The 17,178-nt window shown below is 40.6% G+C and overlaps 1 protein-coding gene across 2 annotated transcripts in view; it reads right to left on the bottom strand.

Annotated features, from left to right (window-relative positions):
- Positions 1-1,271: 1,271 nt before the first annotated feature.
- The window catches only part of LOC122902586 (plasma membrane ascorbate-dependent reductase CYBRD1), a 32,104-nt gene continuing 16,197 nt past the window's right edge, over positions 1,272-17,178 (bottom strand). The window contains exons 2-4 of one of the 2 annotated variants that reach the window (XM_044242327.1): positions 16,327-16,421; positions 2,985-3,139; positions 1,272-2,460 (exon numbers count right to left, since the gene is read on the bottom strand). In XM_044242327.1, coding sequence (XP_044098262.1) covers positions 2,163-2,460; positions 2,985-3,139; positions 16,327-16,421 — 548 coding nt within the window. In that variant the 3' untranslated portion in view covers positions 1,272-2,162. Of the gene's footprint in view, positions 2,461-2,984; positions 3,140-16,212; positions 16,422-17,178 lie in introns of both variants that reach the window. The other variant, XM_044242326.1, reaches the window with a different exon arrangement.

Here is a 17,178-nt window from a genome sequence, read left to right as displayed (position 1 = left end):
AAATGTGTTTGGTGTAAACTGTAACGTTTTTACCTACATTAAAATGCTCCAGTTTAAAATCACAGGGAAACAAACAAAAAACCCAAACGAAAAGCATCATTTCAGCATAGGTACTACTCTATGGGTAGGTGGGGGGGAGGTTGGTTGGTTTGTTTTTTAAGATTTATGTATTTATCTTAGAGAGAGAGCACGCCCAGGCACATACACGTGAGCTGGGGGAGGGGCGGAGGGAGAGAATCTTCATGCAGACTCCCTGTTGAGCACGGAGCCCAAGGGGGTCCTCCATTCCATGACCCATGAGATCACAACCTGAGTGGAAACCAAGAGTCAGACACTCAACTGACTGAGCCACCCAGGTGCCTCAACTCTAGGTTCTAATTTAAGTCGGCCCCGAGTCTAGACAGCGTTCTCCACGCTCGAACGAGGTCACCTCTGAGTCTCAGTTCATACTGAGAACCCAAAGCTCCAGATGTCTCCTAAAACTCCACCAGTGTCAGGAAGGACCTTAGCTGTTGCCACTGGGAAGGGCAGACCATGAGGTGAGTCTCTCTAATCCCCAAACCCAAAGCTATTCAGCAGCTAAGATGCTGAAAAACAAAAATTGTGATTGATTAATCTTGAAAGTTACAGCTGTTTTTGCCCAAACCTTTCTTTGTTACCAAGACACAATTTTAAGATCAAAGGGGCCTCCGGGTGGGCCACGGCTGTCGGCAATGGTGGGGTGCCATGATCTATTTCGAGGTATGGGTGGACCTCTTTTCTTGGTTGTTTGAGGAATCTGCCTTGGAAGAGAGAGCCAGAAGGTACACTTTAACAACACCACTACACTCCAGCAACTGGGGTTTATCCAGGGGTGAGTCAGAGTAGGCATAAACTAGTATCAAACAGAAAATGTAGCAGAGTGAAGTGGTTAGGGTCACGGACGGAGGAGTCAGACAGCCACGAGTCAAGCCTCAGTTCTGCTACCGATGAGCTGTATGACCTTGGGGAGAGTTACTAACCTTTCTCACCTCCAGATCTCCCAGTGGTAAAATAGTGATAATGATAGTATAAAGTTTGAGGATTGAACAAGTTAATATTTATAAAGTACTAAGAAGAGTGTCTGGCATGTAGTCAGTGCCATGTAAGTACTTTTTAAAATAAAAAACAGCAACTTGGGCTAAGCCTTTGCCTTCAGCTCAGGTCATGGTCTCAGGGTCCTGGGATCGAGCCCCCGCATTGGGCTCAGCAGGGAGCCTGCTTCCCTCTCTCTCTACCTGTCTCTCTGCCTACCTGTGATCTCTCTGTGTCAAATAAGTAAATAAATAAAACCTTTAATAAAAACAAAAAACCCAGAAACTTGGGAAAAAGTGCCCTTTGAGGTGTGGAGAACAGTTTATGCTATGTACGCTTTCAGGCATGGTCCCTACTAATAAGGTTTTGGAATCTGGGTTAGAAAGTACACCAAACCCCAAGGAAACTTTGGGATGAAGTGGAGTTTTGGAAAAAACTTCCAGGTCTGACAAGAGATTTCGTTAGCTACGTTTGGCTCAGTCATCACTCCAAAATTCTCTATATAAACCCTGGTCTCCAGGGCCAATCTGAGCTCAAATGAGTGAGAGGGATAGATAGCAGGGGACAGTCACTGGGAGAAGGGAACCAGTCACTTTCCTGAATTTTTCTGCATTCTACTCCTTATCTGTGTAGCATAAACCCTGCCCCAGATCTGATTCTAAAACATTAGGATTGGATTCCTGGAATTAACAGGAAATGACTTCATGACAAGAGACCAGAGATGCTGCCAACTGATGACATTTACCAACTGAGAGACATATTTTTGATTTTGATTTTGGTTTTTTTAAGTTTTTTGTTTCTTTGTTTTGGAGAGACACATTTTGATGATCTGTTCTATGTAAGGCACTGTGCTAAATATTTTGGTCCATGATAAGAAAGAAGTAACATAACCACCATTTATATCTTCTACTATTTAGACAGATCGTCTCCTTTCCAATTCAGGTAAGATCAGAGGCCTCAATCCATGCAAACTCTTTCAAGGAATCCTACTTTATGATTAAAATAAATATCGACTGCCGAGCTCAATCATCTTGGGGCTAAACAGGAGAAGTTAAACTGGAAGGCTGGTTTTTCAAAGTGAAGTTATTGGGCCACATCTCTACAACAATTTACATGGTGGATCTCTGGCCAACCTCATCAGCAGTGAAGTTTCTTTTCCTTGCTGAGGCTTCGTGGTTTAATTTTGAATCTGGTGCGTCCACATTGCTGAAGTTGACGGTTAAGCTTCCCACTCCCTCTTGAGCGCCTCCGTTTGGCTGAAGCAGGACAGAATTTGGTTCTTTAGGACGTTGCCATTGCGGTCTGGTGACTATCCAAAAAATGAGCGCCCCATAGAGCACCATCAGGAGGCCGAGGGTATTTGTGAAAACACCTTCTGGTGGGAACTTATTGTATCCAGAACTATTCCTACAAAAAAAGAGTGTGTCCAATTACAAATAGGGCGATCCAGCCATATGTCAGTCTTGAATTTATCTGCTTAAAAATGCACACTGGTACCCCTTCTATAAATTCCCTTAAAGTTTGACATTAAGGAGAAATTTAAGTTGTGCCAAAATAACTCAATTGAAATAGCATGTAACTGTTAAAAATGGTAAGTGTGAAAATACTATAGCAACCTGGAACACCTAGAGCACTTAAAAATTGGAAAAAGCGCAATATAAAAATGTATGTATACCATAATCACAATGAATTTAAAAACATGTACATCAAAAAGATTAAAAGGGCATGCCTAACTTCAGTAGTTGTTTTGTAAGAGTGATACAGTTTTTTGGACTTTTTGGTCCTTCTTCCAAGCATTATTAATTCTATACCACATGCGTAATACATTTTAATTTTAAAAATTTTGTTACTTTAAATTATGCTTTTCTAAGGAACAAGTATTTAACATTTTATAGCTCAAATAATATAATTAGGAGAACTATGCAACTTACAGGGCAAAGAACAGTTTCTCAGTCACTCCCATAAGCGCTGCAGCAATCACCGTTCCAAAGATGAGGAGCCCAGAGTAGACATGCATGGGCATGACAAATGCTCGGAGGGAAAGCGGAGCCCAAGGAAGCAAAAAGATGAAAACCCCTAGGAGAAGCTGAACATCAACAAGTACAAAGGTTATCATTTAATTCTATGTTTTAATGAATTTTAAAATTATTACTGTAAAAGCAATTATCTGTAAAAGAAGAACCTTCCTACAGAGCCAAGGGCATAAGATGAAAGGTATATCTCCACGCTCTGGTTCCACTACTCAAAGGCAACACCTCTTACCACTTTCTCAAGTACCCTACCAGAAAATATTTATGCCTGTACAAGCTTGTGTGTGTGTGTAAAGACAGAGAGAGATTTTTTAAAGTATAAATTGCGGGGCAGCTGGATGGCTCATTGGGTTAAAGCCTCTGCCTTTGGCTCAGGTCCCTGGTCTGCTCAGCAGGGAGCCTGCTTCCCTTCCTTTCTCTCCCCGCCTGCCTCTCTGCCCACTTGTGATGCCTGCCTGTCAAATAAATATATAAACTCTTTAAAAAAAAAAGTATAAATGGCATGTTACTCTACATACTTGTCCTGCATCTTGATTTTTTCCCTTAATAGTATACCTTGGAGATCTTTTCATGACAGCTCATGTGCATCTGGTTTATTCTTTTTCATGGCTACTCTTCTAGTAATTTACTCAATTCTCTCTCTATGAATGTTCCTGTTTCTATTTTTTTCTGATCATTAACAAAGTTACAGTGAACATTCTGGTATCTTCTTGTTTGTTTTTATCTATTTGCTTATGGTTGCCAAGTAGAAGAGGAAATAAAAGATTTTCAAGTCACTAAAAGCAGATACAATAGGACACATTCAGTTCAGCCTAAAACAGTATGTGCCGAGAAGTTGAGGAAAAATTTTTGTTTTATGAGGAAAAAATGAATCCTGCAGAGTCCATTTGCTTGACAATTAAAGCCCTAGTAGGATGTTTCTCTGCAGAGGATGTCAGGATTCTTAGGGAAATGAAGTCAGGTGACACTTCCAGTTTGTTTTGTTTTGTTGCCCAGATCAATGATTAACTATTCTCCTCTCCTCAGGAGAATGAAGATGACCACTGACTCATCAATGAAGATGACCACTGAATTTAAAGGGGCATTTTTTCAGGTGCCTACTTTGGAGCTACCACCCAAAGAAAACAAATATGAGAAAAGGGAAGAACAGGAAGAACACAACATCACTGTTCATCTTTCCTGAGATCAAAGGACTAATTTGGGAGGCACACCAGAAGAATAAAGGCAGAAGGGGTCTGAGACCCTAAAACACATTGAGAATCAGCTTCTGGGACATGGTAATGAATGGAAGTTAAAAAATGCATGTGATAGGCTGGTTGTGCCTATGTTGTTGTCCACTTAAGGCCACAAATGCCTCGCTGTATGAAAAATGGTACAGAGGGTCCCCCCTGGCGGTTCAGAATGCTGCTAATTCTCCTTCAGTGAAGTTTAGTGATTGTATTAGTATCAAAGGGCAAGCATCCTGATGTACAGGTTGTGCCTTCTCTATGATATATATATATATATATATATATATTTTTTTTTTTTTTTGGCAAAAGAAAATTACTTTTTTTCTTTTAAAAGATTTTATTTATTTATTTGAGAAAGAGACAGTGAGAGAGAGCATGAGAGGCGAGAAGGTCAGAGGGAGAAGCAGACTCTCCATGGAGCTGGGAGCCTGATGCGGGACTCGATCCTGGGACTCCAGGACTGTGACCTGAGCCGAAGGCAGTTGCTTAACCAACTGAGCCACGAGGCACACTACTTTTTTTTTTTTTTTTTTTTAAGATTTTATTTATTTATTTGACAGAGAGAGACACAGGGAGAGAGGGAACATGAGCGGGGAAGTTGGAGAGGGAGAAGGCTTTCTGCTGAGCAGGGAGCCTGATGTGGGGCTCCATCACAGGACCCTGGGATCATGACCTGAGCCAAAGGCAGATGCTTAACAACTGAGCCATCCAGGTGCCCCAAGAAAATTGTTTTTAAGAGGAAAGGGAAAAAAAATTGCAGAATGCTTTACTTTGATTAAAAGTGTTCCAAATGATGCACGTTTATAATAAATTATAAAAACTTATAATTTAGAATAATCATTCTTTATTTCCTTTTTGCCTTACCATCTAGCTTGAAACCCAGCAGACTGAAAGAAAATACCTCTGTCCTTTTAAGTCAGTGGTTCTTGAAGACCTGAATCAGAAATGCTTGTGCCTTTCTTTAAAAAGAAATACTTGGGACACATCCAGAGCTGCTAAATAAGAACTGCTGGGAGTTGGGCTCAGCAATCTGCATTTTAACAGAATGCCCAGGCGATTCCTAATACATGTGAAAGTCCGAAGATCACTGCTTTTGATTCACTTACATTGGTTCAGAAATATGGGTTAACTGCAGTCTGGAAAATCCCTAACAGTGAAGGCGGTGGAATCTTCCATTACCTTCAGTCTCAAACACGTATTAAGAGCCAACTATGGGCAAAGTGCTCCAGGGTTTAGAAACCGTCACCTGCAGAAAACTGTTCTGCACCACATTGGAGTTCTTTTTTTTTTTTTTTTTTTTTAAATTTAAAGATTTTATTTATTTATTTGACAGGGAGAGATCACAAGTAGGGAGAGAGGCAGGCAGAGAGAGAGAGAGAGAGGAGGAAGCAGGCTCCCTGCTGAGCAGAGAGCCCAATGCGGGACTCCATCCCAGGACCCTGAGATCATGACCTGAGCCCAAGGCAGCGGCTTAACCCACTGAGCCACCCAGGCACCCCACATTGGAGTTCTTAAGAGAGCTAAAGAAGAAAAAAATCTCATTAAAAAATTATTATTTAGATATTAAAGTGAAAGTGCAGTATGACCCTAATTTCCTAAAGGAAATAAGCCAAAATATAACGGTATCTCTAGATTATGGCATTATCAATGACTTTGGTTCTTTTTTTCCTATATTTTATAAATTTTAAAGTTAATATATATTCCTTTTATAATTAGAAATAGACAGGGCGCCTGGGTGGCTCAATGGGTTAAGCCGCTGCCTTCGGCTCAGGTCATGATCTCAGAGTCCTGGGATCGAGTCCCGCATCGGGCTCTCTGCTCAGCAGGGAGCCTGCTTCCCTCTCTCTCTCTCTGCCTGCCTCTCTGCCTACTTGTGATTTCTCTCTGTCAAATAAATAAATAAATAAAATCTTTAAAAAAAAATAGAAATAGACAATGAAAGTTTACTTTTAAAGTTCCTATACCAAATACCTAGGCTTTCTCAGTTAATTATTAATTAGTATCCACTCACAAATGTATTTTGCTACTCCAGTTTTATCTCATGTATGAAACAAAAAAAAGATACATGTGAACTTTGAGAGCTAACAAGAGCTTTTATTTGCAAACATCATTAATGAAACCAGGAAATATCTGCCTGGCTAGCTTTTGTATTCGGTATGATTTCCTTTTTTTTTTTAACTATGGAGGTGGAGTTAATGAGCAATCACGTGACTGACAGATGGAGGTCCTCTCCGTTTCTCTATTTATGTACTCACTCATTCCTGGATCGAAAGCACATATTCCTGGGTCCCATCCCTAGAGTTTCTGATTCACCAGGTCTGGAGTGGAACTTCAGAATCTGTATTTCTAATTTCCCCGGTGATGTTAATGATGCTGTTCTAGGGACCACAACTTTGAGAAGCTCTGTCTTGGGCCATTTCCAAGTTGCATTCTTCAAATATAAAAGCATGTTTCTTCCAGCGATTAAAAAATATAGTCAGCACCAACTAAAATATGTCCACAGTTTTTTTATAAAGAGAGACGACACACAAAGTGAACACTACGTTCCCCTTGTCAGTATCCCACACCTTGCTGCACTGCCTGGCATCACGAGCACATGGTGATAGCCCAGCACTGGCTCAGCCATCTCCAGGACTACCTCTGGTCTGCTAGGTACTACTGAAGTAAATCACACAGCGAATGACATCACTAAAAATCATGGTTATGATCCTCACAGCTATGAGCACTTCGACACTGCTCAACAATCCTTCGATGGTCCGATTTCTCAGCTCGTCCTCCAAGTTCCTTCTTCCTCAAACTATTCGCTGTCCTGTGTGCCTTCTATCAGGAGATGATTTTATTACCATCTCATGGGAAAAACAGAGTCTCACTCTTCTGCCACCAAAATGGAACAAACCAAAAAAGCACCCCAAGCCAACAGTTCCTACTTTCTTCAATTACAATACGGTCGCTATTCAATTTTCCAGCTGGGCTTGGCAACCTGCTTCCTGAAGACATAGCTATAGATTCACTCTAGCATTTACAACCTCTCCTCCTCTACTGGGGTCATCCTGGGAGCATTTTGACACACCGGAGCTTCTCACAATGAAAAGAAGTAAAAAAAAAAAAAAAAAGGAAAAGAAAAAGAAAAAACGAAAAAACAACCAAACACCTGCTTTGATTTTCATCCTTCCTTGTCCAGTTGCCATCCTCTCGCTCCTTGCCTTCTTAGCCAAACCTCCTGAGTTGCCTATTTTTCACGTTCCACCCTTCTTCAATCCACTGAAATCTGGATTCTGTCCTCCAAGAAAATTGCTTTCCAGAGTGATCAGCGACTTCCAGGTCACTCAACCCAAAGAACAGTTTTCAGACCTTATTTTCGTTGACTTTTTAGACCATCTGACACTCCTCAAGCCCTCTGCTTCCCCTCTAATGTTCCCTTTCTCATCCCCTACTTGCTTAAGCCTGCAAGTGACTTTCATCCCACATTTATGCTGACTTTCCAAATCTCGTTAATTTCATCTTTGAACTATCTTTTTTTTTTTTTTAAAGATTTTATTTATTTATTTGTCAGAGAGAGAGGGCAAGAGAGTGAGCACAGGCAGACAGAGAGGCAGGCAGAGGCAGAGGGAGAAGCAGGCTCCCTGCCGAGCAAAGAGCCCAACGTGGGACTCGATCCCAGGACGCTGGGATCATGACCCGAGCCAAAGGCAGCTGCTTAACCAACTGAGCCACCCAGGCGTCCCTGAACTATCTTTTGAAATTATCCACTTTGGTCACTGCTACTGCTACATTTCAGGCCACCATCCTTTCTCATTTGAAACTCTGTAAATACTTTCAAGCTAGTCTATCTACCTGAAAGGAATGAAAAAGGAATCTGACACAGAACTCCTACATATCTGAAAGGAAAAGAAAAAAGAAACCCTCATTTTTCAAATGGACAAAAGATACAAACAGGTATTTCTGAGAAGAGAAACATGAGTAATCAGCCTCCAATTCATCTACCATACTCCACTCCAGGAAGTCTGACCTCCTTGTTCCTCAAACAAAACAAACTTTACCCACATACTGCCCCATCCCCCTCTAATATGTCCTTTTCACCACCAACCTCATGACTTCAGGTTTTAGTTTGATTTCCTTTAATCCCTATACCATATGAGGGCTTGCCCAGAATACTCCATACCCACCTTATCTACCAAATAGGGAAAGACCAGTGTCCCTTGCAAGTTGCATGAGGACAGAAAGCATGTTTCTTTGTATCCATGCTTGTCTTGTGGAACAACACATACCCTACAGCCTAGCAAGGAATCTAATACACAGTTGGTAATTTAGCTTTGTTGAATAAGTGGATGGACTCATGAACAAAATTCATTGACACAAAATATATGTTCTTAACCACGAAGGTGCCTAGGATCTACAGCAGAAATAAAATTTTAAAATGCCCTCTTCGGGGGCGCCTGGGTGGCTCAGTGGGTTAAAGCCTCTGCCTTCAGCTCAGGTCATGATCCCAGTGTCCTGGGATCAAGACCCGCATCAGGCTCTCTGCTCAGTGGGGAGCCTGCTTCCCCCTCTCTCTGCCTGCCTCTCTGCCTACTTGTGATCTCTGTCAAATACATAAATAAAATCTTAAGAAAATATGTGTTGGCAAAATCTGGGAGAAGACTCTCATAAAGAAATTTCAGCTTAATTTCCTCCTTGAAAGGGTAAACAAAGGATCTCTGCTTGGCAGGGGAATCATTACTGTGTTTGTTTTCAGGGCTGTGGGATTGGGCAGGGGGCAGGCAGCAGATTAGATGATCCAGGCTGGTCCAACCCTGGGCCCAAGTACCTCAGTCAAGAAAACATCTAACAGACAAGTAGACCCAAACACATTTTTATGGAATTTAATCTACGGACTCAGGAAAGATGGGCCCTCTCTTTTTAGGGGTAGGTTCAAGGATCGTAGGATCCACCTATTTCCACCCCAGCAACAGACTGAGGGGAGCAGAGGTCAGATATGCAACAACACAGCCCAGTCAGAGTACAGTTTGGACCTCTGATAGTTTGTTATTTTTAAAAAATGCCCCAGAGGCTAGATGTCACAAATTGAAAAGAATTTTACACTTGAAACGCTTTATAATCCATAGTGAAACTTGAGGAAGGAGGAAGACCTTTCAGCCTTTTCTGGTTGTGGTCTTTGTTCCTTGCCTCCTTCTTTCCTTTACTTACTGAAATCACCTGACACTGGCTTCACTTGGTGGATAAATCCTGACAGGGAAGCTAAGCCAACCTTAAACACTAAGATAAGAGGATCTGAACTTGACCATCTCTTCTGCGCTCTTCATACTCTGTGGTAGGACTGCTTCCTGAAGTGTTCTTGGGTGGGGGCAGGGAGTGCAAACCAACCTCACAAACTCGGTGAATGGTCCACACACAGTTAAACTCTGGGACTTGAGTACAGGCTGCGGGGGCCAGGGAAGCCGGCAGAAAGACTGCAGCTGCTGCTGCTCCAGGAAACTGGGGCTTCCTGTTCTCCACCCACAAGTGGCAGCTCCAAGAACCTCTGCCTAGAACTCATCTTGGTTCAGACAGAGATACTGCTTCCCTTTTGTACTTTTGACTTCAGAAGTCTGACAGAAGCAGATCTCAGGTGAAGCGTATTTTTGTGGCTCATCAATTTTTACAACAAGACTATGCAGGCAGGAATCTTTGTAATAATCATAGTAAGGAGGGAGCTTGAAGTGAAGAAAGCAAGCTGACAATTGGTTACTTTCCTCTGGGAAAGGAAATGTTCTTCCATGTAATCATTTCCTGAGCACACCTGGGAGATCGTTTCTGTCACTTCCATGGAGAAGCAATGCAAATAACTTGAAAACAGCCGTCATGCAACAAAGGAATAAAGCTGGAATGGAGTCCTCTTTCCCTGACAGGACACTGTTCACCTCAACCACAGGCACCAAGCACAATGTAAGTACTCACAACTGTGGTAAGGGGCACCCATTTGCTTGTTTAGTTTTAGAAACTACGCAGGGGAGCGCCTGGGTGGCTCAGTCGGTTAGGTATCTGCCTTGGGCTCAGGTCATGACCCCAGGATTCTGGGATCGAGCCCCGAGTCCAGCTCACTGAGCAAAAGTAGGGTGTCTGCTTCTCTCTCTCCCTCTGCCCCTCCCCCAGCTTGTGCGCTCCCCCTCTCTCTCAAATAAATAAATAAAATCTTAAAAAAAAACTATGTATATATGATTTTTATGTAACATATGGCTTACTTATATTTAAAACAAAACAAAAAAGCCACATGTTCAAACAAGTCAAACAAGACATTTAAAAATACCCCCCCCAACCAATCCTACCCACTCCCACAATGTAGTAGTGTGGTATATTCTCCCACACCCTTCTTTACATATCAACACATATATGCTTTTTTTCTTTCTCTCTTTCCTTTATTTTAATTTTTTTTTTAAGATTTTATTTATTTATTTGAGAGAGAGAGACATAGAGCAAGCATGAGCAGTGGGGAAGGGCAGAGGGAGAGGGAGAAGCAAGCTTCAGGCAGAGCAGGGAGCCTGACATGGGGCTTGAACCCAGGACCTAGGATCATGACCTGAACCAAGGGCAGATGCTTAACTGACTGAGCCACCCAGGTGCCCCTCCTTTTTTTTCTTTTTTTAAATGACATTTTACTATACATTTTACTCTTCAGTATTTTTTTTTTCAATTTTACTTACTCATTTGTCAGAGAGAGAGAGAACAAGCAGGGGGAGCAGCAAGTAGAGGGAGAAGCAGACTCCCCACTGAGCAGGAAGCCCAATGCAGGACTCGATCCCAAGATCCTGGGATCATGACTTGAGCCGCAGGCAGCCGCTTAAGTGACTGAGCCACCCAAGCATCCCTCTTCAGTATTTTTTATACTGAAGAACGTATGATGATTTTACTTTGGTCAGTAGACAGAGCTACATTCCTTGTAATAGCTTTATAATATCCACCACTGATTTACCCCAGATTATTTAACCATTCCTATTGATGGAGATTTCAGTTGCTTCTTGTTTCCTGCCTGCGTAAACAGTGCCCCACTAAAAATCCTTTTTAGAGTTCCTTATGTTATAGTATTTTTAATTTCCACTCTCTCCAAATGTGGGATTGTTAGGTTAAGGGTAACCAAATTAAAAAAAAAAATTAGTAGCTATTAACAAACTACTTCCCTAAAATTTGGTAACAATGTATTTTCCTGCCAGCAGTGGAAAAGCAGAAGATGAGAGCACCCTTTACCTCACACCCTTGGCAGCAAGGAACATCACCACTGTTGTTGTGATAATCTTGTGGGGGAAAATGACCATTTTATTGTCCTCACATTTTCCTTCTTAGTGAGGTTAGCATATTACCTTATTATATTACCTTATTATATTACCTTAGCACATTACCTTAGCTTATTACCTTAGCATATTACCTTAGTGAGAGGTAAGCATATTACCAATATGCTTATTGGTAATTTAAGTTTTTCTTCTTTGACCTGCCTATTCAAATTTTTTGTTTATTCTTCTATAAGGTTGCCTTTTTATCACTAATTTTTGGGAGTTGTTTTATATATTAGGGGCATCTGGGTAGCTCAGTCGGTTAAGCGCCTGCCTTCAGCTCAGGTCATGATCCCAGGGTCCTGGAATGGAGTCCTACAGCCCCTGCTCAGTGGGGAGCCTGTTTCTCCCTCTGTCTGCCACTCCCCCTGCTTGTGCACTTTGTCTCTGACAAAATCTTAAAACAAAAAGAGAAAATTGTTTTATATGTTAAATGCATTAGCCCTTAACACACGATTTGATTATTCCCCATATCCTCTGGTACAGTTTCTGTTGACCTTGGTAGCTTTCATCCCATATAATTTTTTAAAAATTTTATGTAATCCAATAGGTCTTTCTTTTCCTTTACGACTTCTGGATTTCTTATCAACCTTATGGACTCCCGCAAATCAGATTATATGCTTCTTAATTTTCTTCTTCTCTTTTCATTGGCTTTTTTTTTTTTTTAATATTTAGGACTTTAATCTATCTAGAATCTATTTTCTTTTGTTTTATATGCAGAGTTGTTTTGCTTATTTATTTGGTTTCTCCCAAATGGATAACCAATTATGATGATAAATTTTTTTTAAAAAGATATTATTTATTTGGGAGAGAGAGAGATTGTGTGTGCGCATGCACACGCACAAGGCGGGTGCAGAGGGAGAGAGATATGCAGACTGCCAGCTGAGCAGGAAGCCCAATGCTGGGCTCAATCCCAGGAGCCCAGGATCATGACCCAAGTGGAAGGCAGACAGGTGCCCAATGGATTGAGCCACCCAGGTGCCCCTGATGGTAACATTTATTAAATAAGCATTTTTTCCCACTAAATTGAAACACCATAGTGTCATTTTAAAAAAAAAAGCTCTCCTACATACTTGGTTTGTCCTCTCTGGTCTTTCCATGACTATATTTTGTTTACTTTTGTGTTAATAACTTGTTTTGAATAAGGCAAGTATCCCTTCACTTCTTTTTCAAAAATTTTTTTATTATCCTTGGTATTTGCTCTGCAAGTTTAAGACTCCCACTGGGCTTAAAATGAGAATGATATTAAACATAAATATGATTGAAGAGGGACAGATATTTCCATATTAATTTTTCTCTTTTAGTAATAGGGTATCTCTCTAATTATACCATGTTTTCTCAATAAGATTTTGTAGTATTTTACATATTCTACATATAGATTTTATACCCTCATTGTTCAATTTATCCCTAGGTATTTTATAATTTTATATCTACATTTTAAATGAATTCTACTTCTTATTCTAAGTGGTTATTTCCAGTTTAGGCAAAAGTTAATGAATTATGAATGACTATCTTATACCCAGCCACCTTTCCAAATGCTCGTATTACTCTAGCCATCTCTTGGGTTACTAGACATACATTACATGATCCGCAAATCAAAAAAAGGTAATAAATTCTCTATCATTTATACTGATTTTTTTCTTCATCTTGTAGCTAAAATTTCCATGGTAAAGTTGAATGACAATTTGACAGAAATGTCTTCAGTGTTTCACAGTTTAAGCTGGTGTTTGATGCTGGGTGTTAGTAAAGATGTATCTCATTGGAGCCGCCATCTTGGGTGTGGTATGTACTGCACAATGGGGCCATATCTAAGAAAATTTGTTTTCTCTCGGTGTCCTGGAATAGTTGAAAGTACCTGTTCCTAGAAGTTCAAAAGTATAAAACAGTAAGGACCCAATGCCTTTTTTAGTGATAGATTTCAAACAAACTTACCAATTTTGTCTAATATTATTAGCCAGTTTGTGTTTTCTAATACCTCTTGGATCTGGTAGTTTATATTTAGCAAGAAAATAGTCCTTTCTTCTTTAAGATTTTTAAGTATATTACTGTGTATTAAAATTTAATAACCTGTCCTAATTTCAAAATATTATTTGTAACTATGATTATATTTCTTTCTTATTCTGAAGTTTGTATATTTTGTTTTTTCTCAATCAGGTTTGCAATGGTTGGTCTATTTTTTTAAAGAATCAGCTTTTCATTTCATTTAGAATTTCTTCTATTTTTTTATTCATAGTTGTGGTAGGCTGAATCATGCTGCCCCCAACACTTGCAAAGATATTTACACCCTAATCACTGAAAGCTGTGAATATGTTATGTTACATGGCAAAAGACACTTTGTAAATGTAATTAGTTTATGGATCTTATGATTGGGAGATAATCTTGAATTATCTGGACAGCTCTATACAACCACATGACTCCGTTAAGGTATTTTATCTAGTCCGATTTAATTACTGCACTCAGAACCACAGAACTCTCTCACAGGAAAGAAAAAGCTACATAGCTTTGGGGTGGTTTCCATTCTATTCCTCAGAGATACACCCTCCAGATGAGGATGCTCGAAGGCTAGCTGAGTGATCATGGGGACATCATGGGAAGGGCAGAACTAAGTGCTCGTGGGGAGGGCCACGGACTTGGGCATGAGTCCCAGCTCTGCCACTGGTTGTGTAACTCCTGCCTCCTCAGCCCGGGCAAAGGCCATCTCCCACGAAGGACCAGGAGAGAGAAGCAGAATGCTTCACACAGAGCTCTGGCTTCTGAGTTTGGCATTCTGAAATGGTACAGAGGAATGGAGACAAAGTGAGGGTAATGGACAAGCTGAGAGCAGAACACAGAGCTGAGGAAAGTTCTGAAGAGACACCAGGAAGCCAAGGGGGGCCCTAAAGCAACTGGCAGCATCTCAAAGGCCTTTGTTCTTGCCTCCTATTCTCTGAACAGGGAGGATCCGCCAGCTGCTGGGGGAGAAAAGAAGCTGCCTCCCAGACGAAAACACGGAGGGAAAATCAACCTTGAGGACAGGAGGTCTGAGCTAAGCTCAGCTATCCAATTAGAGATACTTTTCTTTTTCCTTATCAGTAAGATCGTGTCTGATCCAGGGAAAATCAACCTTGAGGACAGGAGGTCTGAGCTAAGCTCAGCTATCCAATTAGAGATACTTTTCTTTTTCCTTCTTATCAGTAAGATCGTGTCTGATCCAGGGTTTTCTCTGTGCTCCCATCCTGTCTGGCCCCTTTTCATTAGCTCCAGTCATGGTAATGCAAACTTAAATAATCAATACAGTCCATACATACATTCACTTTTATTTAATTAAAATTCAAGAAGCTTTATGGCTTTAAAAGCCTTTCTTTAAAAAGAAAAATGACAGATACCTGGTAAGAGGTCTTTTTCTAAGAGGTCATACATTCATATATTTTAAGATATGCCTTGTTGCAGGAGGTGCCTGGGTGGTACAGTTGGCTGAGAGTCAGATTCTTGGTTTTGGCTCAGGTCATGATCTCAAGTCACAATCTCAGGGTCATGAGATTGAGCCCCATGTTGAGCTCTATGCTCAGCACAGAGTCTGCTTAAGATCCTCTCTCCATTTTCGTCTGCCCTTTACTCCCATGTTTTCTCTCTCTCTCAAATAAATAAATAAATCTTAAAAAAAAAAAAAAGATATGCCTTTGGGTTTTGTAGATTCACTCCAGTTTCTTCTCCTTTATTCACAGAAAACTGAAGTTTACATTGATATCCCAATTATGTAGCTGGATATATGCTGTACAAGGCAAGGGAAATGAGTTGACATAGTTGACAAAGATTTTTCATCAAGGGGTGCCTGGGTGGCTCAGTGGGTTAAGCCTCTGTCTTTGGCTCAGGTCATGATCTCAGGGTCCTGGAATTGAGCCCCACATCAGGCTTTCTGCTCAGCAGGGAGCCTGCTTCCCCCCCTCTCTCTGCCTGCCTCTCTGTCTACTTGTGATCTTTCTCTCTGTCAAATAAATAAATAAAATCTAAAAAAACAAGAACAACAACAAAACTTAAAAAAAAAAAAGATTTTTCATCAAGGTGGTTAATTCTAAAATTAACCTTTCCCTTTCCCTTCAGTGACCTAGAACAGCTACATCCCTTTCAAACTCCATTAACTTATGTTTAAATACAGTGCTCTCCAAAGTATGTGTTTTTACTAAGTGAGGAAAGGGGAAAACTAAACTAATTGCTGAGCATACAAAATCTAACAGAGAAGTAAAATTTACATCTTCATTCATAAAGTTAGAAAATAGAAGTGATAGGAAACATGGGGAAGAAATCTGTAGCTCTTACCTATGCTTGTTTACTTGGCACATTGAACTTGAAGTCTACATAATGGCAGCCTCTGTGTTATGGAGATGGCAGTTTCCCTACATAGATATGCACATATCTAAACTTTCACACTCAAGACTGAATTCTGCAGTTCTGGCGGCCCCTCAGGGAACAATACTGACAATGGAAAGAAAATGGAGCAGAGTCTAGTGGGGGAATGACAAGACGATTTCCAAGAAATACGGATGTATAGAAAACGTCTCTGGTATCTGAACTGTTTTACTTTTTATAACATGTTTATAAACACATCAAAAGATTGACCTGTAAGATGTAGAGTATGACAACCGTCAGTCCGACCCAGCTGTGTAGACTGTACATGTTGGGGATATTCAGGGCATTGTGGAAATCAAAAACAGACACCAGAGCAATAATTACAAGAATGGCGGCAATGGTGTGTAACCCTGCATGGATGGACTTCATCAGGAGCTTGCTGCATTTCCAGGTCCATGGCAGTCTGTAGACGATGATGGCTAGAAAGAGACGAAGGAGGACAGAATGAGGTGTTGCTTTTTTTAATCAACACAAGTTGAACACTTTGATGCACTTAACACTCTCCTTGCATGAAATCATTTTCACATGGCTTCTGCTTCTCCCCTCTTCCCTGCCTTTCAAGAATTCCTTTTGGGCTCTTTTGCCAGCATCTTCTTTACTCCCAACATATGAACAAACCCTGGTGGCTCTCAGGCTCAGTTCTAAGACTTTTTCTCTGTGGGTGACCTCATTCACTCTTTCACTGAGATGCCATTTACATGGCAGGGACTACAAAATTCATATCTCCAGCCCAGAACTTCCTTCTGAACTCCAGATCCACATAATGCAACAGCTTCTTGACATCTCTGTATAGATGCCTCCATATATCTCAAGCTCAGCAAATCCAATACTAAATTATTAATCTTATGACTGGTTCTGTGTGTGTGTGTGCGTCTTACTTTGATGAGAAAAGATAGACTAAGGAATTGAAAAATATGCAACACGATCTAAATAGACAAAAGAATATATCCCAGTATTTTACCAAAAACTACAATCAAAAATATCAACTTCATTAGTCAACAGAGAAATGCAAATTAAAATCAAATAAGACCATGTCTACTATATATCTGAATGGCTAAACATGAAAAATACCAAGTATTGGAGAGGATGGAAAGCAATCAGAGCTCTCATGTTCCACAGCAGGAGATATATGAGAACAAACACTCTGGAAAACCAGGAGTATTTATTCAAGCTAAA

This window comes from Neovison vison, chromosome 3 (genome assembly GCF_020171115.1).
Source record: "Neovison vison isolate M4711 chromosome 3, ASM_NN_V1, whole genome shotgun sequence".
Lineage (NCBI taxonomy): Eukaryota > Metazoa > Chordata > Mammalia > Carnivora > Mustelidae > Neogale > Neogale vison.
This window is presented reverse-complemented; position numbering and strand designations above follow the sequence as displayed.